Here is a 25,033-nt window from a genome sequence, read left to right as displayed (position 1 = left end):
CAATGCTTAAAGCCCATAATTTGTTTTCTCTTTTCAACCTTTTTTTTAAAAGCATAAAACACATCAGCAGACAAGTTTATTTTAGGTCAAACGAAAAGCAGGGATCTCTAGAGCTTTGTATCAACATGCTTCTGCTCATGTAAAGACTGTCTCCTGATGTAAAGAGCAGTTACTAGAAACTTAAGGGATTTAATAAAGAGAAGAAGCTTCAATAACCAAAATGAAAATAACCCAGTAGGACACTAAACACATCACAGAATCTTCTTAAAAGAACTGAAGTACAGTTGTGGTGCTATTTTTTAAATTCATTCACAGAATGCCATGGACAGCTATCACAAATATGTAATACAAAAGTGATTTATGGTCAAGTATTTATTACAAGTGGCCTTAGCTGGCTTGGATGTTGAAATCAAGAGGGAGAATCGAGCATCAGGCAGAAACACCATCTATAGCCAAGGCTGGCATTTGCCAGCCAGAGCTGATGAGCTTGACCAGATCTCAAGTGGTTCCCAGAGCAGTGTCAGTGCCTGCACTAGGCTTGCCCATGCTACAGCCTCGAAACCTGCTGGCTCCAAGGCTTTGCACCAGGCTGCACTGGAGCCAAGCAGCCCTAGGATGCTCACACTGGCTCAGCACGGGACACCTGAACTAGGCTGGTGTAGGGGCAACCCCAGCAGGCCACCTGGGCTAACAGAGCTGTGCTAGTGCTCACCCTGCCCTCTCCCGGGGTGAGGGCACTGAATGCCCCAGACACAAATTCTGTTTTATCCTAAAGCCTCTCTACAACATGCTGCTTTACTACAGCACAATCACTTCCACTTTGTTGGTCTCTTCCATGAAGACAGGCTGAGACAGTCACGGTTGTCCTCAGCCTGGAGAAGACTCTGGGGAGACCTTACAGCACCTTCTAGTACCTAAAGAGACTACAAGGCAGCTGGAGAGGCACTTTTTACCAGGGCATGGAGTGACAGGACAAGGAGAAATGGCTTTAAACCGAGAGTGGGTTTACACTAGATATTAGGAAGAAATTCCTTATTGTGAGGGTGGTGAGGCACTGGAACAAGTTGCTCACAGAAGCTGTGGAAGAAGCTGCTCTATCCATGCTAGTGTTCAAGGTCAGGCTGGATGGAGCTTTGAAAGAATTGGTTTAGTAGAAGGTGTCCCTGCCCATGGCAGGGGAGTTGGAAGCAGATGATCTTTAAGATCCCTTCCAACCCAAACCATTCTGTAATTCTACAACCTCCTGATGGGATAGCTAAAAAAAGCCACCATCACTAGTGACAGAAACCAGGACTGAGGAGGGAGGACAAGTCTAATGAAAAGGGAAGTAATTCAGTTTCCTTTGGCAGCAGAAAATGTTGCACTTTGTACAAAAACAGCCCTAGGCCAGAACCACTCAGGATTGCACATGCAAGAATGTTATAAAATAGTTTACAGTAAGAACACTTCTAATAATAACAGACAAAACCATTAACTAGCAAGTCTAGTTTGCTGAAATGCAAAAAAACTGTAAAGCTGATTAAGGAAAAGGAAACATTCATTTTCGCTAATGGTGTTTTAAAGTAAATTTGCCACTACATTGTTTCCTTGGGACTCTGCTCCAGACTTCTGCACAGAACTAGGTCAGAGTAAAGCAAGCAAACAATTTCAGTTCAAGTCAAATAAAATTAAACAAATTCCTATTAGGGCCTGGCCTGATCAAACCAACATACACCTAACTCCTTGCTGTACTACTTAAACAAAAAGCTATTTCTTGCCTTCAACCATTCAAAAAATTTTAATTGCTATTTGAGTTACAAATGGAAATACTACCTTTATCATCAACTGCCTTTGACTACTGAATACTGAAAAATGCTCTGCATGTGCCTCTGTTCTACCAAGCTGATAAGCCAATGCTCCTGAAACAGCAGTAGTTCAAAAGTGACGCTCTACCTATACTATTTTTGGAAATTGTCCCCCTAAAATTAAAACCAAAAGGAGAAAAAATGCTACCAGTTCTGCCAAAATTTTTCTTTCTTGTTATATGTACGAACTTTTAGACTTGCAGTTACATTTCTTCTTCAACTTTCTACTGTACTTTGAATACAGGACACAGAAGACACCTACAGACACCAAATTTCACAGACAAGTAGTCTTGCACTGTCCTGCATCCAGGACTACTCTCTGTATAAGTCATTTTGCATTCCACTGTTTATTCTTCTGTGTCCTGTAACAAGACAGAGCATTGCTTGCAGCATCCAGGATCTCCAAGTCCAAACCTACCACCAGGAAGGACCATGTGTCTGTTAACTCATCAAAACTTAAACTCAATATTCAAAGACAAACTGAAGCAAAATCGAATACAATGCTGAGTATTTTCAGACAAGTAAAGCAGCAACAGGGATATGGCAACAGAAAAACATATACATACTACAGGCAACAGGAGTTGCAGGCCACATTAGTTCCTGCATGCGTGACCTTCGACCTTGCGAATCGACGTAAACTCCCATATGGCTGAAGCAAAGCAGGTATTCCTCATTACTGAGCTCCACAGCACAAAGGGCATCAAAAGACTGCTGTGAGAGGAAGATAAGCGAGGGGTCATTAGGATTTACCAGGTTTATAGATTGTCCATCTCCCTGGATGGTCAACAGAGAGAACCCAGACTGGTAGCCAACACAGAGCTTGTCCTTGAACACAGTCATCCACTGTACAATTCCTGGAGCCTGAATTTCACTGAATTTTTTGTGGAAAGGTTTAGTTCTGTGAATTTCATAGCAAAAAACCTGTCGTTTGACAGCCACAAACAAACAAGTAGAAGAACTCTTCTTTAGTGTTCCAGTTGTTATCAATTGGCAGCCTTTAGTTTCTGCAAGCTTGATGTCAAAGTTCCCTTCTGACCCATCCAGAGAGGCCCAGGGGTAAAGGTGGACATGATGGTTCCGACCACAGATGAGGATGATAATTTTCTCTTTGGGAGCAAGCTCTATCTGGTACACCTTCTTGCAGTCAGCAGCTCGGACTATCACTGCAAAGGAAACAAGAGCTGTAAGTTAAACAGGAAAACCACCAGGCCTAGAAACACTGCAGTGTTACACAGTGATGCCTGAAAATTAATCTAATTACATGTCTACACAGACAGGTGAGGAAGAACACTTATTACACATTTGATTCTCTGTTATTAATTTTCAGAGCAAACAATGAAACAAAGCATTCCTGTAACCCTCTCTATTCATAACAAAAATCTCCACAACACTTTGTGGCAAAAAGCTGCTAAACATGTGAGATAAATGGAAAAGAATTTTTTATACAATTACATCTGTACCATCTGTACAGTGCAAGATGCTGCATCTTCAGAAACTGGCCCCACCATGAGGAAAACATCACATCTTCATTAAATTTTGGAGGAAGACCAAATTATCAGAATACAAAGAACAGAAATAGAAAGTATTTAATGCTGACAAGTGAGGATACAAAATGCTGTACTGCTGGCAAATCTCTCAGCCAGATACAAAAACAGTAGAGTAAGTGTGTGTAAAACGCATATATGGAAAGGCAAAAAAATGCTGTGTGTAATGAGGAAAGGATAAGATGGAATGAGCTTAGGCTGCAGGAAGAAAAATTTAGGACAGACACCAAGAAAACCCTTCTCAGAGCAAGGACTAGTCAGGCTACCCATGGGGAGTTTTGCTGTTTGATGCATTTTTTTAAAGCAGGGTTAGAGGCAGCTGAGGGGGTTAGGTACAATATGTGCTCTTTGGGGATCTTGGCTGTACAAGAATTTTCAAGAATGCAGTGAGTATTTCATGGGATACAAACAGAAGAGCAATTCTAAACTAGGAAGCTTAATAAGCATAAGCCAATTAAATGAAATTGTAACTTAAATTTTTCTGCAAGCTGAATGCATTAAAAATATTTGTGAATAGTAGTTTTAAAAGAAAAGAGAACTATTAATTGGAAATTCTATGCCTTTTTCAGTAACAGTTGACTAACGTCGCCAAGTTACCAAATTCTGGAACTTGGTAATAAGACTTTAGCTGTTCAGATCACAAAGTGCTGTTGTGGTGTCCCCCCACTTGCATAAATAGATGAAATGTCTGATGAAATGTTCTATGAAATAACCAGCTTTTCCACAGAGAAATTATTTTCTTCCTAGCTCCAACTCCAGTTATTTGTCAAGAATTAAGTGATATTCTAACCAAAGACCTTTGCTAAAAACAGCTGGCAGTTAATTAATATTGAAAATTATAACTGCCATAAAATGAAAAACAGATAACAATTTATAAAAATGCTATTAACACACAGAACTGGCCATAGAAAACTCCTGCTAAATAGCTCTTAACTTAAAACCAGAACTGTTAATTAATTTTCACATTTACATATGACATGGTGATGCAGATAATCGTTCCTTTATGAAATGACCTTTAAAATTAAATTTACAACTTTCTTTTATGGAAGAAGCTGTACTGGAATCCCTGGAATTATTTGCATCTCAAGTTATGTTTATATCTAACTACTTAAAGAATGGTGACCACTGGAAGTTTACTCAAAGGAATGGCATTCATTACTGCTAAAAAGAATTTCAAATATCTGTTCTCTCCATGTATAAAGCAGCTTCTCCTGGAATTGGGCAATGTCTTATTCTAAACAAGAAGCAGGACTAACATTTTTCTTTTGACCCAAAACCACAGCCCTGGTGTAATTTATTTTTGAAAGTCAAGTAAGTCTTTAACAACCTGCATTCACTGCTTTCTTTTACACTGAAATACAAGCTTTAGCATGACTAAAATCCAACTTTCAAATAGCCACAAACTAAATTACACAGACAAAAGAATCAAGGAAATAATTCACAAGACCAGCACTTAAGAATCTCTGACACAAGAGAAAAGGAATTGTGAAAAGAAGACTTTCCATTGGGGAAGCAGGATTGGATTAGGGATCACCTAGACAGAGTTGACATCTACAGGTCTATGGGCCTGAAGGGATGCATCCATGAGCTCTCGTGAGGCTGCATGTGGAGCTCTGAGTCCAGTTCTGGGCTCTTCTGTTCAAGAAAGAGCTCCTGGAGTGAGTCCAACAGAGGGTGACAAAGATGATTACAGGACTGGAGCATCTCTCATATGAGGATAGGCTGAGGGAGCTGGGCCTGGTCAGTCTCGAGAGGAGATGACTGAGAGAGGACCTCATCAGTGTATAAATATCTGAAGGGAAGGTGTCAAGAGAATCCAGGCTCTTCTCAGTGGTGCCAAGCAACAGGACAAGAGACAATAGGCAGAAACTGATGCACAAGAAGCTCCACCTGAATATGGAACATGAGGAAGAACTTCTTTACTGTGCAGTGACTGTGGACTGGAACATGTTGCCCAGAGAGAGCAATCTGCCTCGCTGGAGATATCCAAAAATCATCTGGACGAAATTCTGTGCAATTTGTTCTAGAATGATTCTACTTGAACCAGACAACCTCAATGATGGTCCCTTCTAACCTGACCCACCTCTGGGATTCTGTGAAATTCAAATTCTTCCATCAAGGTTAAATTTAAAGAAATACCTTTGTGGAAATTTGAATGCAAATACTAAAAAGAGTCAAGGGGATATTTCAGGAGTGTCTCAGTGATTTTTCCAAGGTTGGAAAAGACATTTTACAAATCTGTGTAACTATTCTCAACTCCCAGATAGTTAAAGGCACCAGAAGAACTTGAGCTTAGAGGTCATAAATATAGGTGAAGAAAGCATTAGGTACTTTGTCAGAAATAATCAGTGAGAGCCAAAGCTCTTCACTCTCATACTATGAAAAGTGCAGATTTAGAGTGTTGTGTAAGTTTGGGATGCCTCAGGAATTATCAGAAAGCACATAGTTTTCACAAGGTATGTTGGGTGCTTTTAAAGTCAGAGAGAAAGAAAACTAACCCACATGAAAGATGGTGAGGTACTTTTTATAAGGGCATGTAGTGATAGGACTAGGATGGATGGCTTCAGACTGAAAGGAGATTTAAGTTAGGTATTAGGAAGAAATTTTTCACTGTGAGGGTGGTGAGAGACTGGAACAGGCTGTTCAGAGAAGCTTTGGATACCCCATCCCTGGAAGAGTTCAAGGCCAGGCAGGACAGGACTTTGAGCAACCTCTCTAGTGGAAGGTGCCCATGGCAGAGGGGTTGAACTAGATGATCTCGAAGGTCTCTTCCAACCCAAACCATTCTGTGATTCTGTGAATATTCCCTACAGTAACTTGGAAAAGGATTAATAGTAGTAGCTTATTGTATTTTAAATAATTGCAATGTAAATACAATAGCTATTTCTTGGACATACATAATGTCTATAAATTCAAAGAATTCGGTTTACCTCAACTGTTTTTTTCATTTTTTCATTATTTGTTCAAAATAAGAATCTCAGTTTGGAAGCAAACTGCAATACTAACCAGGCTTGCTCTTTGCTTTTGCATGTTTAAAACTGCATTTTGTATGGACTGACCCCAAACGATCCCCATGCTCATGCTGTAGTAATCCTTCTGGCCTCCATGCTTTCCCTACCATTCCAAGGCATGTCTCCCTCTGTTACTTGTGTTTGTGCTCAGTATATCCAAATAAAGAGAAAAATGCTTCCCTTATTCCCTAACTATAATGCCTGATAATTCAACAGTAGAGGGATATGCCTGTGCTGCCCAGTGACTATGCAGCACACGCTTTGCTGTGGTGCCTGAAGTAGGCTCTGTGTGAATTTCTGGAATGGACACAGTAACAGTTCAGGAAGAACAGACTATACTGACCTCATTTTTGTCTAGGCAGAGGGCAAAGTATGTTAAGAACAGGAAGGAAAAAGCAGGTTTAGGAGGAAGATAATGCAAAGGAGCAAGCAATCACTTGCTTTGGACATCACTGGACTGAAAGAGAATGTGAGTGGTTGTCAAAGCTCTAGAAGAAACAGACAAGAAGACATGGAGGCTTTAATGGAAAGTCTACAGACTGTATGTGCTGTGGATTCTCTGTGGGCTGAAGCATTTTGCTTCCTGCTGTGGGAACACAGTTAAGGTGACAATGTGTCAGAATATGCCCAGTAACTCATCCCTTTAATTTCAGCCAGTTGACTGAATGTAATGATAATGACCAAATTAGTGTTTATATCTCACATTCACTTTTCCTTCTCATCAATTAACTAAGTGCTTAATACTTACTATACATGAAAGGCTGTTATGCAACCTATATTACAGCAGCACTAGAAGTTATGGAGCTCATTATTCTGTATGTAATTACTGCATGCATTATGGCCTAACTTACCATCACGGGTCACCTCTATCACATACAGTCCTTCTTCTGAACCAATTGCTATTCTATCTCGATCTAAACCAAGAGGGGGAAAAAAAGGCCATTAATTCAGCTGCTTAATCTTATCTTTAAAACAGGCTGTTTGCTTTGAACAGCTGAAAAAATTTCTGCACAGATTTTCACCAGCAAATCAATTTTGCTTAAGTTCACACAGCCTGTCAAATGCATGCTACAGACCATATTGCTAAAACAACCTGCTGAACAACTCAACAGTATTATTTTCTCCAAGTGGATGAAGAAACCTGAATATCAATGCAAGATTAGCATTTTTCACCCATTATTAAATTCCTATGAAGGAATTCAGCTGAGGAATTTATTTCAAGGTGTCAGTCCTCCCATTAGAGAAGCCCATCTAAAAGTTTCAACAACCTTCACACACTTATAAAAGTTAAAACAAACATACCTACAATAGCAGCAGCTAAACTTGCTTTAATAAGAGGCAGTGTACTGTCATAGGCTTCTTGTGGAATATGCACAACCTGATTCCTCAGTCTGTTTTTGTGCAGGATAGACTGCAACCCTTCTAGGATTCCAACCCACTTCCTCTTTTCATTCTCATTTTCTGTCAGGATCAGTAGAGAACACGACTTTGAAGGCAAACCTAAGAGAGAAGCTGTCACCTTTAAACAGACAGAGACAGTGAAATTAGTTAGAATAATAAAACCCCTTTTTATCACACAGAACTGTGAAAATAAAGTACACTTTTTCATGACAATGGAATGATGTACCTGAGGGGCATGCACAACACAGCTAATACAGACACACTGCTTAAAAAAAAACAACCAAAACACAATACTGCACAAGCCACAGTGGTTTTGTTTAGAAGTATTCAGTCTTGCTTAAATATTCTGAATCCTAAAATATGGGAAAGGAATGCCACACTCCTTTCCCACAATAATCAATACATGGCAGTAAAAGGCTCCTTCCTGCTCTGAACTGGAATTTCAGCAGCATACCATAGTTTGTCCTGATCCCTCCCACCCACCCATAACTGACTTAAAGTGACACACATGCTTTGAGAACCAGATGCATTTAAAACCAAAGGCATTGCTATCGTCAGTTCTAGATTTTGATTTTGTTACCTAATTTTCCAAATATTTGTCCAGGGGGAAGAGCACATCATATCTGCATTCAAAGCTCTGAAGGAAAGTATTTGAGACCGAAGTATAGTGCATTCTCCCACTAAACCGTGTTAAAAGAAAATCACTACACCTTCAATTAATTTTCAGTTAAATCATCCCATAGATCTCAAAGCAGAATGTGTTCTAAACAGGAAAACTATCCAGGAACATCTGTTGCCTGAAGAATGCACACTGTAGTTCTTAATATTTTGTTTTCGTGTGCTGCATGAAGAGACTGGAGGGTCTGTGGTATCATGGGAACTATGCTTTCAGCCACAGACAAACAGGCCAACAGCCAGGATCAGCCCTCACCACAGACTCTGAGTAACAACAGTTAAACAGAAAAAAGCAACAAAAGATATAAAAGTGCCAATCTGAAGGCTGTAACATGGAATATCAGACCGTCAGCCTATATGCCTTAATAAGAAAATCATTTTAAGGATGAATGTTGTGGTAATGCAACACATACACACACTTCCTGGAAGACTGATTTAAATAGTAACACTTATTATCTTGAAGATAAAATATATCTGAAAGTAAACTTGGGAGAATAGGATGTCAAAGACAGAAGTTCAGAAGTAAGATGAAGGTGAAGGGAGGTAGGGAAGGAACTGAGTAGCTGCAATTGCTCATAGCTCTTACTACTCTGCATAAAGCTTTGTTCATGCCTAAACTGTAACTAAGCATTAATATTTTAAAGACAGATGGAGGCATAATGGATAGTATGTTTTGAAAACAAAACAAAACCAGATTCCAGCAATGGTTTTCCTTTTGAAGTACCACCATGTATTACTCCTCAGTCTTTTGAAGGTGGCAATTTACTTACAGTCAAATGCAGGGGAAAAAAAGTGAGAAGTTGGTCATGATATATATATTGCATTATTCATCATACAAAAATCCATTATTTGCTATGAAACTCAAGGCTTCTTAACTCAAACTGCTAAGCTGTGGAAGCACTCCACAACAGCCACTCTTACACTATTATTAAAAACGTATATCAATGGCAGCACTTAAGACTGCAGTGTCTGAAAGCCAGTATGGCCTAACATCCAGCTTTAAAAACTGGTTACTAAGGAGAAATGTTTGAATCTGAGACAAATTCCTCCTCTTCTTAAATTCATGGCAGGTTCACAGGCGGGAACATTTTAATGTTTGGCAACATTCTGGTATTGTTTTGTGCTGGTGGAAGATCCAGAAGAAATGAAAATCTGTCTTTCGCAGGCCACCAATATCATGTGTTATGTGCAACAACACATATGAAAGAAGGACCGTATTTTTACACAGATGATGTGAATTAACTTTGAACTGTTGTGTACAAGCTGCTCTATGTGACTAAGCTATGCTATGTGACTGTGTCAGCGAGATGCAGATCTAGAACTAAATGAAATTGAGAAAAGAGACTCTCACATCAGGTATTAGTGGCTTCCAGTTTTAGAAATTCCTTCTTTTGAAGGAAGACATAGAACTGAGAAAAGAGATGTAATTCAGCAGCTTCTCTGGTCCCATATCTAAATGGATATATTCACACAGCAAGCTTCCAGTTAATTCATCACACCTCTTTAACAGGGGATAATCTGATCAAACCATGGAGATATTTTGTCATGTCTATCCACATAAGTATTTTTACACAGGGATATTTGACAAAAGTGGTTCTTATTACTTAGATACCCTTTCAGTTATAAACTGCAGGCAGAAACTAGAGCAGCAAGTCAGGCAGGCTAAACTGTATGGATGCCTTGTTCTTAAAAAATATACACAGCATATTTTCTCTCCTCAGAAGTCCTTTCCTACAGTATTACATGCTTGCTAATTTAAGAAGAGAGCAGGCAGATGGGAATTAAAAAACCCAAAAACCAAAATAGAAACAAGGAAAATTAAGGTAAAGGTAGCAGTAAATCGAAGTATGAAAATCCACTGCAGAAAAAACTTTTACAAAAAAGCAGAAAAGCAAAGACAAAGAGGCAGTCAAGTAGCAAAGATAATTCCCAAGTAAAATCCTGAAGGACCAAATGATAGGGACTGCAACTGACTGACAGCTCTTTGCTTTCTGTGTTTGACTGACTTGATTCTAAATGGATGAAGATCAAAGCTGCTGAAAACAGTGAGTTTCTGTATTCAAATGCAAAGGACTATAGATACTGGTTACTAATGTACTCTTTTCTAAATTTTAGAATTCTAGATTTGATATGATTCACATAAAACATAGGAATTAAGTTCCTGTTGTTAAAAACTAAGTACAGCATTCAGATAGAACATACATTAATGAGGATATTATAACTCAGCTGATTACTTTCTCTTATTTTTTTCTACTATACTTAACTACAAAATTAAGGAAACTAAAATTTCAAATGTATTTCTTATATACAAGGTAATACATGGTAAACTAGACCAGTTTCAGAATATTCTGTTACAGCATTGGTTTCTAAAGCAAGAGTCCAAAGCTATGCATGCAGAAAACAGAATCTGGTAATATCAATGGAAAAAGAGACAAAATAAACTAAATTATAATAAAGAAAATTTTAAAAAATCTAAACTTTATATTAAAAATGCAGCTAAAGAAGGAGATTTTAGTTCTTTACAGTTCAGTTATAAGAGGAGTACCATATTGTTCTTCTACATATCTCAGCAGCCCTTGTAAATTCTTACACTTCTGCATAACTTAATCAACACCAGATATGGATAACACATGCCATTATCAAAACAAAACACTGGTATTTAACTGGTATTTTCTGTAAGAGTCAGTTGGTAGCATACCCTGAATATACAAGGGATGTCTTTCCGAGTTGCGTGTATTACATCTGACGCTAGGACAGAGCTCACACAAAAATCTTCATCTCTAATGAGAAAGAGAACAAGAGCATCACATACAGCACACACTAGGATTATTCAACAAAATCTAATTGGTATCACCACTGTTTCAATAGGCTGCAATCTCCTAACACCGCACAGAGGTCACAACTGCTCTGTTATGCTCTAACCATCCTTGACCCAAACAACTCACAAGCCTCAGTTATGTCTCTACAGCATCTGGTACGTGTAACTCAGTCCACCTGAAGTTAAGTGGGGTGGCTTTGTGGCTTAGTTTTGGTGTCCCAACCACACCTACTCTACAATTAGAAGCAAGAATATTGCTCTTCCAGCCCAGCAGACACATTAGAAATGAATAATTCATACCTCAATGTGTAGCAAGAGAGGGGCCTTTGGAAAAAAAGAAAAATCACATAAAAAGCTCTTGGCAACATAATTATAGTTTGTGGGTTTTAAGTAAGGGTTTTCAAAACAGCTAGATTTTATTCTCTATTACAGCAAAATAAACAGACATCAGAACAACTTTTGCATTTCAGAGTGCTCCACCCCAGAGGGCTTGTCTGCACTAGCCTTTTTAAACTGAATTTGACCAAGTTGATCACCGTAATTGCCAATTTTAGTGCAAAGATGACACTAATGCCTGAAACTTGCCTGTACTAGAACTCATAGCTGTGGTGGTTAACATCTATTAAAAATATCTAAGAATCCTCAGATGACAGCCTCAAAGAGGCAGCTACAATAAGCAGATAAAGCATGGGACAGTTGGTATATAGTATCTGGCTGAGTTGCTTCAAGCAATATACTGATGTGAATGCTGCTGTTTGCAAAACCTCCACGTTCCTGCTCCTGCTGCCAGCATGTCAGAGACCTGACACTGACAGTTCCCGGTGAGTGTGAGAACAGCACAGCAGTACTGGTGCAACCCCACAGTACTACTGTCTGGAAAAAATATAAATCAAGGTGCTTGTGAATGCAAACTTTACATTCAACACAGATACAAAGGTGCTGTAAACATTAAAAGGTATTACACTTTCTTGATATTTCCATAAATTGAAATAAAAAAACCTCCTTGGTTACTTTGATCAACGTAAGTCTCAGATCTTTAGTAGACAGTGTTCACTGGTTCAGATGGTTCCCCATGAAACAGTAACTCCTGTGAGAAGGCAGGGTCAGAGCCATTTGCAGTGTAAATTAGTTGGTGCTTTTCTGCAGATTTTTACAACATTCCTGAACTTACTGGCTATGGGATTATCTGTAACTTAATGTTGAGGCCAGAGTGCACAGGAAAAACAATCTACCAGTATACACTTGCTTTTTATATCCATATGGAATTCTAGGAAGAAGCATGCTAATGCTGTAAACACTGATAATTGCAGTGTGACTATAAAGTCACTTAAGTGACTTTTGTTGAGCCAACCTGATCAGCCTAAACTTAGCTGCAGTTTATGTACAGAATACACATATCTTCTTAGACCAGAGCTCTCAAAATGTTATAGTTTCTTGTGTACTAGAAAGAAATACTCCCGTTAAGAAAAGAGTAGAGAGGATTGTTATTGTATAACAATACAAACCTGAGATCCAAGACCTGACTTGCCACAACTCCAGGCTGGGTGGATTTTCCTTCAGGCACATCATATAAGAACAGTTTACAGTCACAGACAACTGCGTAAGCCCTCTGCCACCCTTTCTTAACTCCTGTAGGCTTTGGGACCTGTGGATAAATAACTGATTGCTTATTACATGTAAGCACGTGTAGGAGACACAGAAAGCAGGACATTTAGAAAAGCTTATACTTAGATGAATGGAATTAAAACACATTCTATTTGTCCTTCAAAATAGGATGAATAATATCAAGTAATCAAGCAATCATTTTTCCTCTTTTAAGCTCAGTCATTCCTTGTTACAGCTTAATAAATATACTAACACTTGTATAAAGATATTAGGCTTGGATATTCCACCAATGCCAAAATGCCAGACAGTTTACCTTTTATATTATGCTTACATCAACAACGTCAACTTTCTTAAACCATTCACTTTGCCCCCCTGCTTCTTATGAACATTGTAGTTACTAATCTACTGACCTTCAGCTCTTGTAGTAAAACCAAGTGTTTCTCCCACATCTAAAGCAATGAAGGTTAAACAAGTTACACAGATGGCACATGAAGCCTTAAGGCTTTAGTACTAGTTAAGAAATGTGTTTAAACATACTTAGAGGTTCCAAGCTGTAAGTGAAGTTAAGTATTCTTCTCTTGTTCAAGAACAAAACACTGTTACCTTTACATAACCTTTATAGGCGGTTCCTATTCCTCTTTGCACATCTACTCCAAGAGGCCTTTTGGCTTGTTCAGGGGGTATAGGGCAGACCTGAGGTGCACTATCCTTGCAGGAAACATGGCATGCAAATGAACACACTGAGTACAAAAGAGAAAATTCACAGTGAAATGTGTGTATGAGTCAATCATAACAGGTGATTATCACAGTCTACATGCAGCAAATTAATTAATCACACTGAAACTGGCATTCAAATATTGCAATACTTCAGCTCACGATGCTGAAGGAGTAAACACACCTATATATTCTATGAGACTCTCCAAAGCGCTTTTATTTCCCGGTTTTGGCCTATTCCATTTATAAAAGGCAGGAACTGAGTCCATATTTCAAGGAAAATGAGTTGGGCAGCCTTGCTGGTGTTAAGTACCAACTAACCCAGTCACAGAAGAGAAATAGTGTTAATAAAGGAGGAATAAAAATTACAGGGTAGTGGTAATAGGTGTTTAATTTGATCCACATATGCAAGAACACTGCAAAGACAAAGTAAAACTCAATTGATAAAAAAAAATAGAAAGGGTTGAACTATTAAACACAAGATATAAATAAAGCATAAATAAAGTAGAAACCAGGGACAAGGACTGAAATACTGCATGATGAAAGAAGCATACAGATCTATTGCCCTGAGTTCAAATAAGGAGCAAACTAGCATTGCATGCTTTCTTACCATTTGCACCACTTTGTACCACTTTGTGCTGCAGCAGCAAAGGACAGAGGTCTCTAGGTCTTGTCTACAGAGCACTTCACACAGAAGCAGTACACAGAAAAAAACTCGTGATATATGCCACTTCACATGAGACAGACTACAAAAACTGTGGAATGAGTTACTGTGTTATTTTGAGGCGTCTGACCCACAGCTTAGGGGTCAGATCTTTCCACTGAGATTTTGCTGGTTTATCCTAGCTACCCTGTTTCTACCAGTAGGCTTTGAAGAGAAGACCATGACACTGATCTATTCTGCCTTTCCCCCTAACTGTATTCTGAGAAGTGAGAATCTGGCAGATATCCCAGGTACATCTAGTTCTGTAATTATGAAGTGTCAAAGGATTCCAAAAAACCTGGACACAGTCTGCTTCTACTACAGCCACAGACTGGGCAACAAACCTCCTCCTCAGCATGCCTGAGGGAAGAGACAGCAGAGAGGGCAGTGCAGAGCAGGCTGCCTGGCTTGTTCTCTGAACTACTGCGCAGGAGGGCAGGGGTTACCAAGAAGTCATACATACAAAGTACTGTAGGTGCTCTCCAAGACCAGGTGATAAATTCAGGTCTTTGAGGAGGCATCACGATTATTTGGGACTGAGGATATCATGGTACATCAGTTCCAGAATAGGGAAAATCCAAAGGACAGAGTCTGTTCCACAGTCTTCTGTAAGTGTAGCTGTATTTTGCCATAGCTTCTAGCACTGGAAAGAGGAGGAACTGGGAAATGCAAGTGATTGAGAGTGGAACATGGCAAAGTTTTGTTCTATTGGAGTCATCTCTATTTTTATATCAATGTGATTTTAGTTTTTCTGTAGCTGTTAAGAGCTGCTGTAGATTAGGCAAAATGGAAAACTAATGATGCAGAACTTAATCAAAATATACAAGACAAAAGAAGAGTGAAGCCGATAGCTACATTAAGGAAAAAGACAGTTTCAAGCTTGCAGGAAGAGATGCAAAACAAGAGTTCAGAACTGTCAGCAACAGGAGACAAAAGGCAGCCCCAGGGCAAGTGCTGGCAGAGTGATAGGTCCTCCTGGGGAAGAACTGCCACCAGAAGATCTGCCAGGAAAAAAAGCCCTGAAGGGCAGATGAGGCAATCTAAATGTGATACTGAGGTTGTCAGTGGAGAGGCTGCCACTAGCAAGAACTAAGCTGGACACAGAAATAAAGTTATTTATACTGTAGTGTCTTCAACAGATTTGTGTTCATGTGCTTAACCAATATACAGGAAGTATTAAAAAAAAAAAAAAAACTTCCATATAGTTGAACATGGAATTCAATAATGACATATGCATCAGAGAAAGCATTTTAAATAAAACTAATGGACAGCAAGAAGGCTTCAGGCCAAATAACCTAGCAAATAGTCCTCCCAACATACGGGGTTTATGACATAACCAGATTCATGGTACCAGATCATTCCCAGAGTTTTCTCTGCTACAGCAACAGAAACCAGTCCTGCCTTCCCCACACCCTCCCTTGCACTATAACAGCACTTATGATAGCAGAATTAATTAACAATATGCAAGGGAACCATACTTCATCATACATCACCATCATACTTCTAAAGTGACTTCAGGAGTATGCTGACGATGCAAAAGAAAGGAAAATCATCCAGTGGCAGCCACCCCTCTCTGCCATTCCCTCCCCAAAGAAATGGTTGCCTTAAAATACATTAGTGCCTTGGGATGCTTTTTGAGGGACTTGCTGAAAATTTATAAAAGTTTCACCAACTCACCGTCACAGGCATAACCTTGTCGAACTAATCCCACCATTAGAGAGGTGCAATGACTACACTGAGTGGGGCTTGTGAACGACTTGATATTGAGCTGGTGAGCTTTAGGCTGAAAGATACATTCAGGATAAAAAATAACTTCATTTTCTGGACTTAAATAATGCAAATACCACCCTCCACCACCCTCCAGTGTGCACATTATGAAACCTATAAATCTGTTATGGAAGTGCAGCTTGTAAAAGGTGCTGCAGGACAACAGTAACAGTTGTATTTCCAACTCCAAAAGACACTCAAACCCAAAACTTCAACCATGTTTTCTCATCCCTTCCAACAAAACGAAACCCATTGATATGCATTTGGAAACATTTGATTAAAAACACAGACCTAACAAACACACACATATGACAAACCCAAACAGGACAAGAAAACACAGAGGGCTAATTTATAAATTATATTTTTTTTCCTTTGTTCTTTAGAATAAGGTTAGCACAGTCCCCCTACCTTTGGTACAGCTAGAGAAATGGACTGAATGGTGGGGGAAGGAGCAGCAGGCATCCTCTGAAGCCGAATTGGTTCCTGAATCACAAGAAACTGTAATTGAGCAAAATAAGGCTGCAAGAATTTGTTTCAAGATTGGGATGGCAAAACTTATTGTTCTCTGATTTTTGTTTTTCCTTTTTTGAAAATTATCAAAAATTTAATAATCGTGAACATTGCCATTCTGATTTAATAGAAACAGATTGTGTTTTAAAGCGCTCACAGGAAAGCCTGCACACTAACAAACAAGCAGCAATACAGAAAACATGAAAATGAGGTACATCAACATACACAAAGCCAGCGAAAAGATTTCATTTGCAACTGTCCTGAAAGCAGGTGCAATTAACACTGAGACATTGCAAATAAGCAGCATTCAATCCTGCTTCTTCACAATGAATGCTGCAATATGTATTTATTGTGAACAAGGCAGAGAGACTTTCTGGTGAATTACTCTTCAGGGTAAAACAATGGGTCTCTTACTTCTTGTTGTTGCTCTGCAGTTACAACTGAAGTAGATGGTGAAACTTCTGACTTGGGACCCTGCATTTCCTGCTCACTAATAGAGCTGGTCTGCAAAAATGACAGCAAACACATTAGATTAGATACCACAAACCTGATTAAATGTTTTCATGTCAACAAAATGGAAACGAGACCCAGTGCCAATTTCTATATGAAGTACACATACATTTAACATCCAGTCTGAAAAAAGATCTTTCCTCAAAACAAACCCTGCCACCTGATGGAAAAGCTGGAAGTACTGAGATGCAAAATCTCAGACAGCATAAATGCTCTAACAGTCATATTCTCCCAGCAAGGCTGTGTCTAATCTCTTGCTTGCAGGTATGGAATGATGTTAGAGAAGCTTGGCAATCATCCCTAAAATAGCTGATTTCTCACGGTAGCTTACTACACCAGGATTTTTCTAGCACACAGAAGCCAGCAAGTCCGCCACAAAAAAAAATCTTAAAGTAGTAATACTCGATCTTTAAAAAAGTTGTTTAAAAATGATTGGCCTCTGTCATTAAAAGAATGATGTCTACTTAATCACAATGTCTTACATTTCACTAAAATTTAAAACTAGCATCCATTACAAGCCATCTATTAATTTCACACTTAAATTAGCAACTACTAATTGCCAGCACAAGGGGGAAGTATGCTACAATTCCAGAGCTAAAGCAGCTGGGTGTGGAAGCAGGATTCTGTATTACTGTATTCTCAGGACATCATGAAAACTATGATTAACAAACATGAGATTAGACTTCACATCAATGATGTAATTAGCACTAAAAGCAACAAGTAATGAATCACTCACTTCCCAGCCAGTTTAGACAGGAAGACATCTCAAGTTCAGTTAGCTCACTAAGTATGTTCAGATACTTGTTATTTTTGTTTTGTTCCGAATTGATTGGAAGGGCTGGGCCATTTAAGATCAAATTGCATCATTATGTAATATGAACAATTTCAAAATGCTAAGTGTGATTCAGCTTTAGCTATATAGATAGCCAAACTATAAAACAATAAGCCTCAAAGAGGTTTAGTGGATTAAGTTACAGAGAAATTAAGGAAGCAAAATATCTAGTTTTAGAGGGCCATTTTTACTATGACAGGTCACAACAAAATAAGGACACAAAACTACTAGCAAAAACTTACTTCTTCCCAAAAGGCTAGCAGAGAAGATGTAGACGAAGAAGAAACAGAATCCTTTGTTGTAACGGATATGAGGGATAAAAACGATCGCTTATCACCCACAGGAAAACTTCAGATAGAATATTAGTTGGCTAGCTAAATAAAATATTTTATATGGCCAAATGATACTCATTCAAACTAAATTAACCCCAAAGAATATGATACAAAATATCTTTATAAGTACATGTGAAAAAAAAAATCATTCATGTAAGTCATCAAGCACAGTATCAGCAATTTAAATATAATTAATCAGAAAATGCCACCTGCATTTCCATAGCAAATATGTATTTATTCCAGGATCCATAGAATGGAATCTTATTTACTTATGGGCTTGATATTCTACACGTTACTGTTTTATTTCTATCTGGTACTTTTTAAAGCAATGTTTTAAAATATGAAGGTCAGTAGATAGAAGTCACTACTGAGAAAGTAGCATATATCATGCTTCTCTCTCTTCCCTCCACATCACCAATACAGCACATCTTGCTGCTTCAACAGAAAGACAGCATAGATGTCTTGTGACTGGGAACAGCAAATACACGAACTGTATGAAAATATCACAGCATGTCCATAGGGTTTTTTGTTTTTAACAAGTGACAAAAAAAAAAGAAGGAAAAAAAAAAAGAAAAAAGAGAGAGAGTACACATCTCTGTTAAAAAATCTAACCAGACTGAGGAGGTTTTAACCTGAGCACCTTTAACTCCACTTCATAAACACATTATTCGTTCTGGTTCAAGCTCTTGGTTTTATCCTAAACTGTCTATGCTTTGCAAAACAAAATTTAAAAAACCCCAGAAAAATCTTCAAGGATCAAGAGTTCATGAAGTAAGGAAATGTGATTCAGTGTTGCATTTAACAGCTGCTTCCTCAGGGAATGCACAAATCATTTAAAGTGAAACGCCTACTTGGAGCTGTGATTTGTATGATTAGTTTGCTAAGGATCACAGGGTGTGTCACGATAAACTTATTATACCAACATCTGTGGGTCCTCTGATTCTCTTCCCAGCTCCTTCCCCTCTAACCACTCCATTAAGATCTGGAGCCAAGAATTTTGCATATCTGTTTAAGCACTCCTTGAACTGTGTGAACATTTTTCCTTGTAATAATCAGCATCCTCCAACTGCAAAGCACTTAATTCCTTATTTGTAACAGGGTGTGCTAGCATCTCAAAAAAACCCTGAATATATTTCATTCAGCCAAATGTTTGAGATTAACCTGAACAAAGAAGCTAGAATGGGAAATAATTAGGTGAACTTCTGAGAATATTTCCCAGAGGTGCCAACTTCTCTACAAAATGCCAAGAAATCTGACATCTACTGGGCATCCAATTCTGTGCCACGCTGATTTGGCTAATATGCAATATACCAATGTGCCATACAGTGCCTAAGAGTTACTTTTACATAATAAAAATTTAATTTGGTTATCTCATTTTTATAGTTATTTTATATAATAACTCACTCTGAAAGTCAAATCACGTGCAAGAGGAGAGGTGTTGAAATAGTCAAAAATGGAATCTTGAAAGTCTGGAAGTTTGAGACCTAAAACCAAAAGCAGAACAGGCTTAGCTAAAAGGCAGCATCACAGGCGGTGTTAGATCTCTGTTAGAACACAGTAACTTTAATTACCTGAATCTGATCTGTATTTTTCTTCCATTTTTTTCTTCAAACCTTCCATCTCTTCCAACAGTTCTCTATTTTTTGCCTCTGATTCCTTTAATTTACTAAAGTAAAAAAATATGATCAAAATGTAATCTGAAATGTCTCAAAGGCAGGAGTGCCAGTACACAAGGTTGTTAATTTCTGGTCCTACATCTCAGAGTTTTGGAAAATGCCTTTTTTGGGGGGTTTATTTGAGGAGTATTGGGGTTTTTTATGTGGGTTTTTTTTTCCTAAGGATGATTAATTTTACTTTTCCTCTGAATTTGCACTTTACTACTTCACTAGATATTTAAAACTGTACTTGAGACTTCTGCTATCATTGCAGGTATCTGCCAAACAAAATTATTCCAAGAGTGCTTTCACTTTTAATTCCCAAGAACACGTCTAACTCTCCAGTTAGTCAAAGAAATTACAGTGAATTTGCTCTTATGCTTTTCTTCCTCACATGCCCAAGATTTGTATCTTACTATTGCACTGAAATGTTTACTTGAAGAAATTTTTTAAGTTCTCATTTGACTATGTAAGAAATGTGCTGTTGGTAGAATGGGATCCTCTGGCAAAATCTAACATCCCAGGCACAAGGGGCCATTTTAAGAAAGTTGCTGCTATTCTAATCAGCAGTTTAGTTCAGTACATTAAACCCCGAACAGAACCAAAGCCCTCATTACCTTTCAAAAGATATGTTTGCATCTTTAACTTTCCGTAGCTCTTCTTGAACTAGTTGTTTGGCACGAATTTCTGCATCAAGGGCAGACTGTAATTCCAGCCTTGCTGACATATCCAACTTCTGACTGCGTCGCACTTTCCAAAGTGGATCCTATTGCAGTAAGTTACTGAATATTACTATCAACTGTCTGAGGATATTTCTTTTCTTGTCCAAAGACATAAATTAGCTTTCACACTGGTTCAGAGAATGCTCTTTTAATTAGTTAAGGGCAGCATACCTGCTGCATGAAAACAAGCCAACAGTCAGACTTCACTGCATAAAATAAAGTAATAAGCAATTTGAATACTGGTTGACCATCAACACAATATGCTTGAAACCAAAATGCTGTATCACTGAGCATGGAAGTCAAACAGAGAGAAACCACTGAAAATGACTAGTTTTCACTGTACAATCTAGAACAGAGTGTAAAACTTGCCCAGTGATACAATGGACTTTCAAACATGAGATAAATGTCAACATTTAATGTAAAACATACTAATATAAAACATACCAAGAGTAGCAAAACCATGAGAAGAAAAAGAAAGGAAGAATCTAGATCTTGAGATGCCCAAGATATCTGGAAGAATTGCCTAAGCAATTCTTATGATTGCTAAGTAGCATATGCTATACTTCACCATACACCATGCAATTCCTCCCTACTATCCCAAAAGCTAGTATTCTGAGTTTTTCCAGGCATTTTTCAGTGTGGACTACTTTTCTGATATTCCTTAATGAATACCTATCTAATCATAGATGAACTTGCAAATAACAGTCATGAAAACCAAGAAGCACTTTCTGTGTTGAGAAGTAATTGCCTCAGAGCAGGTTCTGTAAAAGTTACAAAACCAGTTTTAATATAAAGAACAGACAGCGTTCTTTATTCTGGCAGTAGCTAAGATAAAAATGCAAACTGCAGTTGATCCAATCTTTCTTCCTACTAAACCTCTCAATATTATAATCATCTCCTGATGATGCAGACAAATGTTAGCTCACAGAAATAAAACTCTCATTGTCTCATATCCATAGGTTTGCAGGGGGTGAGTAACTTCTCTTAGGTATAAACCAGCAGCAGACAGACTTAGCAGACTGCTGACTGGCAGGGACATGGATGTGGGCTCCCATGCTAAGCTGCCAATGGCTCCCTTCCTTTCCTTATGCAGGTGTTTTTCTCTTTGGAACCATATTCCTTTATAGGAGCTCTTCTACTATATTTTGGGGAATTCACGTCACTAATGTATGGCAAAATTATAGCACAAAGTCTCATTGTTCTGCATGTAAATAATGCCACATGTTCTTGGTGTGTCCCTTAGCTTGTATTGGTATGAACCAGATAATTTTTTTTCACAGAAGAAAACTTACTCTGTTATCTCACTGTAACAGCAATTAAAATTATTCAACTGCACATAACATGGTAAGGTATATTTATGTACTCCCCTTTAGTGGTTTAAGTTACTGTTTCTTCTCTCCTCTACAGTGTTTAACATCTGTGATGGCAGACATTAGTATGAAATAACTGCCCCATGTAATTATGAAATTCTGATCAGATTACCTAGTTGGATTTGCAAGCAGCAGCTGAAAACTAGAAAGCACAGCAGTGGGTTTGTTAGGAAAAAATTCTTTTTAGGTACAAAAAGGTAGCTTCTCAGACATGCCCAGAATATCTTGAATGTTTCCTATTTCCTTACCAGTGTTCGTGACCCCAGACTGGAACTTCTCAATGATTCTAGTTCTTCTGTCATCTTGGAAGCTAATGCTTGGAGATAGCCACGAGCATCCTTCTCATCACTTACCCTGTTGTGCAATTACAAAAACCTGTAACTTAGCAGTTTCATGGCTCATAGAACCAAATACTGTACCACCAAATTATCAGAGCGTCTGCATGGGGTTTAGGGACATAACAGGAACAAATAGAGCAGGGAAAACTCTCCCAGCAACAGAAAACTGAATACATCTCAGATTATTGCCTGCTTCAGATTTTTCTTTTCTCTGATTTTCTTGATTGTGGCAGTTGCTAGGGAAACTGAAGCTTCCCTTTTGCCATTAGCAAGAGTTCTGCAGAGATTCACTGTTGTAGTTTGGAAGATGATCTGCATATTACTTGCTCCATTTTTATAAGGGCTACCTTCCAGTCCTTTTTGTTTTGCACGCTGAAATTCTTGCACACAGCTTGGTAAGACAGTGAACTACTGAGGGAAGAATAGGGCAAGGGCTTGTTCAGTATAGCTAGTGAAGTTCTATATGTTAATGTTGACCTTTTAAATCATGACCAACTTCCTGAATGAATTTATCAAAATATTCCAAACTGGGAGACTTAATAATCACTTTAGAGACTGAAGAAAGATGACATCAAGACTCTGCTTTGTATTTGTTTTAGTGGCATCTGGCAATTTCAACAAAATCAACACTCAGAAATACCATGCTTTTGCTGATCTCAAACACAGAGACAAGGCCTAGGTATACGTTTAAAAAAAAAAAAAAAGGCCAATCAATATTTCGAAGTTGAAAGTGGCCATATCTGGATCTCTAACAACACATACCATTGAATAATTTCTGCTATCTGAGCTTCCCAGTGAGCAACAGACTCCTTCTTTGCTGCTAGATCTTGGAGCTCATCTTCCAGCTGTCTGTTCTGTGCTGTTAGTTTGTCCACAAAGGAGCATAGCTGAAACAAAATATTAACTTCACTTGTGACTTATGACAATTTCAGACTTTTTATATATGTGTATGCCTACACACCTTTAGAATCTGAACAAATAAGACCAGCTTGGGCTATATGGGAGTTCTAACACAGAGCAAAGAACTGGATGGGCTTCTTTTTTTGGGAACTATCAGTTTACACAAAATAATCTAAAACAAATGAAAACAAAAAAGCAAGTGTAGACATCAGAGAGGAAAGAGGTTTAACTGTAAGCCATCAGGAAGGCAGGCAGTGTGCCAATAATTCTCTCTCTTTGCAGCCTTTATGAAGAATCAAAGGGTGGTGTCCTCTGAATTGTGGGAATCAATCCCCTGAAGAGCAGTACTAATATGCTAAAGTACTATGTAGCCAAATCTCTAATATTTATATGGCAAAAAAGACATTTTTTTAATTCATAGGGCCTGAACATTCACACAGCCTGTTCTGATCAGTGAGTAGACTACTTCAACATCAGAGAGTAATGAAGTAAGAATTATATGTTTCATAAAATAATTACCCTCTCATTTTCTGTTGTTAGCTTTTTGTTATCTTCCAAGAGTATAGATCTTTCACGCTCATACTTCTCCTTCATTGTTCCTACTGCTTCCTCCAGTTCACTGTGCCTAGAGAGAAGGGCAACAAATAGGAACACTTATACTGTCACATTGCTGAACCTATAGACTGGGATTTTCAAGAAGAAATAAACACAGTTAGGGTGAAATACCAGCCTGCACAGGCACCCATGCAAGGCAATACATACACACAACAAAAAGAAATCCATAGTGAGGGAATCATGGCCAAAAGCTTACCTCTCTCGCTTTGTTTTCTCTAATTTATCCTTTAGTATCATGATCTCTTTCTGAAGTGCAAGCTGATGGCTCTCTGAATCATGTACTTCCTTTTTCACATTTTTTACTTCCAAGACGTGTGATGCTTCTCGTCGGACCAACTCCTCTTCATAAAATAAGATTTTCTTTTCCAGCTCAGACTTAACTTTGGAAAGCTCCTGCTGATGTTCTAGTGTGGCACCAGCTGCCCGGCCTCCCTGCTTCAACTGCAGAACAACACAAGAAACCATCAGGAAAAAACTACAATCTTTACATTTTGTGAATATTCTAAAAAGTCAGAATTGTCCAATTGGTGGCACTTTGGAAAAATTTTTATTTGGGTACCAAATGATTTAAAACGTGCCTTTCTCCAAGTATTAAGCCTCTTAAGTGACTGCTCTGCTTGTATGACTGCAGTAAGAGGTTGAAATGCATTGCAGAGATAACAGATTTGGATCACACTGGTATAGTAACTGCTTAGAATTTATATAAACTGGGCACTTTCAAGACATTAGTGTCCAGCAATTGAAGTCTTTCAAGCAAAAAAAAGGCAAATAAATCCGGGTGGGTTAGGTCAGGTTTCCAGCAATGCTGTAGTTTTTAAGTCTCCCACTGGTATCAAGAGTTGAGCAGGCCAAACTATCACAGCTTCTGGGCCATGAGTAAATATTTATCAAAAACCATGTAACCTTTAGAGCTTCCAGTTCATTTTCCAGTTGTTTGGAGAAAACCTCGCTGTGCTCACGGAGCTTGCGTTCTTTTGATGCTTCTGCTACGACTTCTTCAAGTTGAGCTTCCAGCTGTAAAGAGTCATTTTAGGTCATTTCAACACAAGATAGCACTATCTGTATCACTCATTTCCTTTCCTCCATACGGCCTAGCAGCAAGTTTTACTTATTTCTATTTTCAGTAACACCACTGTAACAACCATCTCAGAATGTCATGATAATTGT

The 25,033-nt window shown here is 38.4% G+C and overlaps 1 protein-coding gene across 13 annotated transcripts in view; it reads right to left on the bottom strand.

Moving 5' to 3' along the window:
* Window positions 1-25,033, bottom strand: part of CDC42BPB (CDC42 binding protein kinase beta) — a 92,885-nt gene that overhangs the window by 6,462 nt on the left and 61,390 nt on the right. For 5 of the 13 annotated variants that reach the window (XM_085061301.1, XM_085061302.1, XM_085061312.1 and 2 more), the window contains exons 14-31: window positions 24,770-24,880; window positions 24,063-24,307; window positions 23,771-23,876; window positions 23,114-23,238; window positions 22,262-22,367; window positions 20,539-20,687; window positions 19,838-19,932; window positions 19,671-19,750; window positions 18,177-18,227; window positions 17,007-17,096; window positions 16,491-16,580; window positions 15,993-16,098; window positions 13,502-13,638; window positions 12,799-12,938; window positions 11,174-11,255; window positions 7,702-7,918; window positions 7,251-7,313; window positions 2,411-3,007 (exon numbers count right to left, since the gene is read on the bottom strand). In XM_085061301.1, the coding sequence (XP_084917427.1) occupies window positions 2,411-3,007; window positions 7,251-7,313; window positions 7,702-7,918; window positions 11,174-11,255; window positions 12,799-12,938; window positions 13,502-13,638; window positions 15,993-16,098; window positions 16,491-16,580; window positions 17,007-17,096; window positions 18,177-18,227; window positions 19,671-19,750; window positions 19,838-19,932; window positions 20,539-20,687; window positions 22,262-22,367; window positions 23,114-23,238; window positions 23,771-23,876; window positions 24,063-24,307; window positions 24,770-24,880 (2,590 nt within the window). The remainder of the gene's footprint in view (window positions 1-2,410; window positions 3,008-7,250; window positions 7,314-7,701; window positions 7,919-11,173; window positions 11,256-12,798; window positions 12,939-13,501; window positions 13,639-15,992; window positions 16,099-16,490; window positions 16,581-17,006; window positions 17,097-18,176; window positions 18,228-19,670; window positions 19,751-19,837; window positions 19,933-20,538; window positions 20,688-22,261; window positions 22,368-23,113; window positions 23,239-23,770; window positions 23,877-24,062; window positions 24,308-24,769; window positions 24,881-25,033) is intronic. The other 8 variants (XM_085061303.1, XM_085061307.1, XM_085061308.1 and 5 more) reach the window with 6 other exon arrangements.

This window comes from Lichenostomus cassidix, chromosome 5 (assembly GCF_008360975.1).
Source record: "Lichenostomus cassidix isolate B80296 chromosome 5, HeHo_3.0, whole genome shotgun sequence".
In the NCBI taxonomy this organism is placed as follows: Eukaryota; Metazoa; Chordata; class Aves; order Passeriformes; family Meliphagidae; genus Lichenostomus; species Lichenostomus cassidix.
This window is presented reverse-complemented; position numbering and strand designations above follow the sequence as displayed.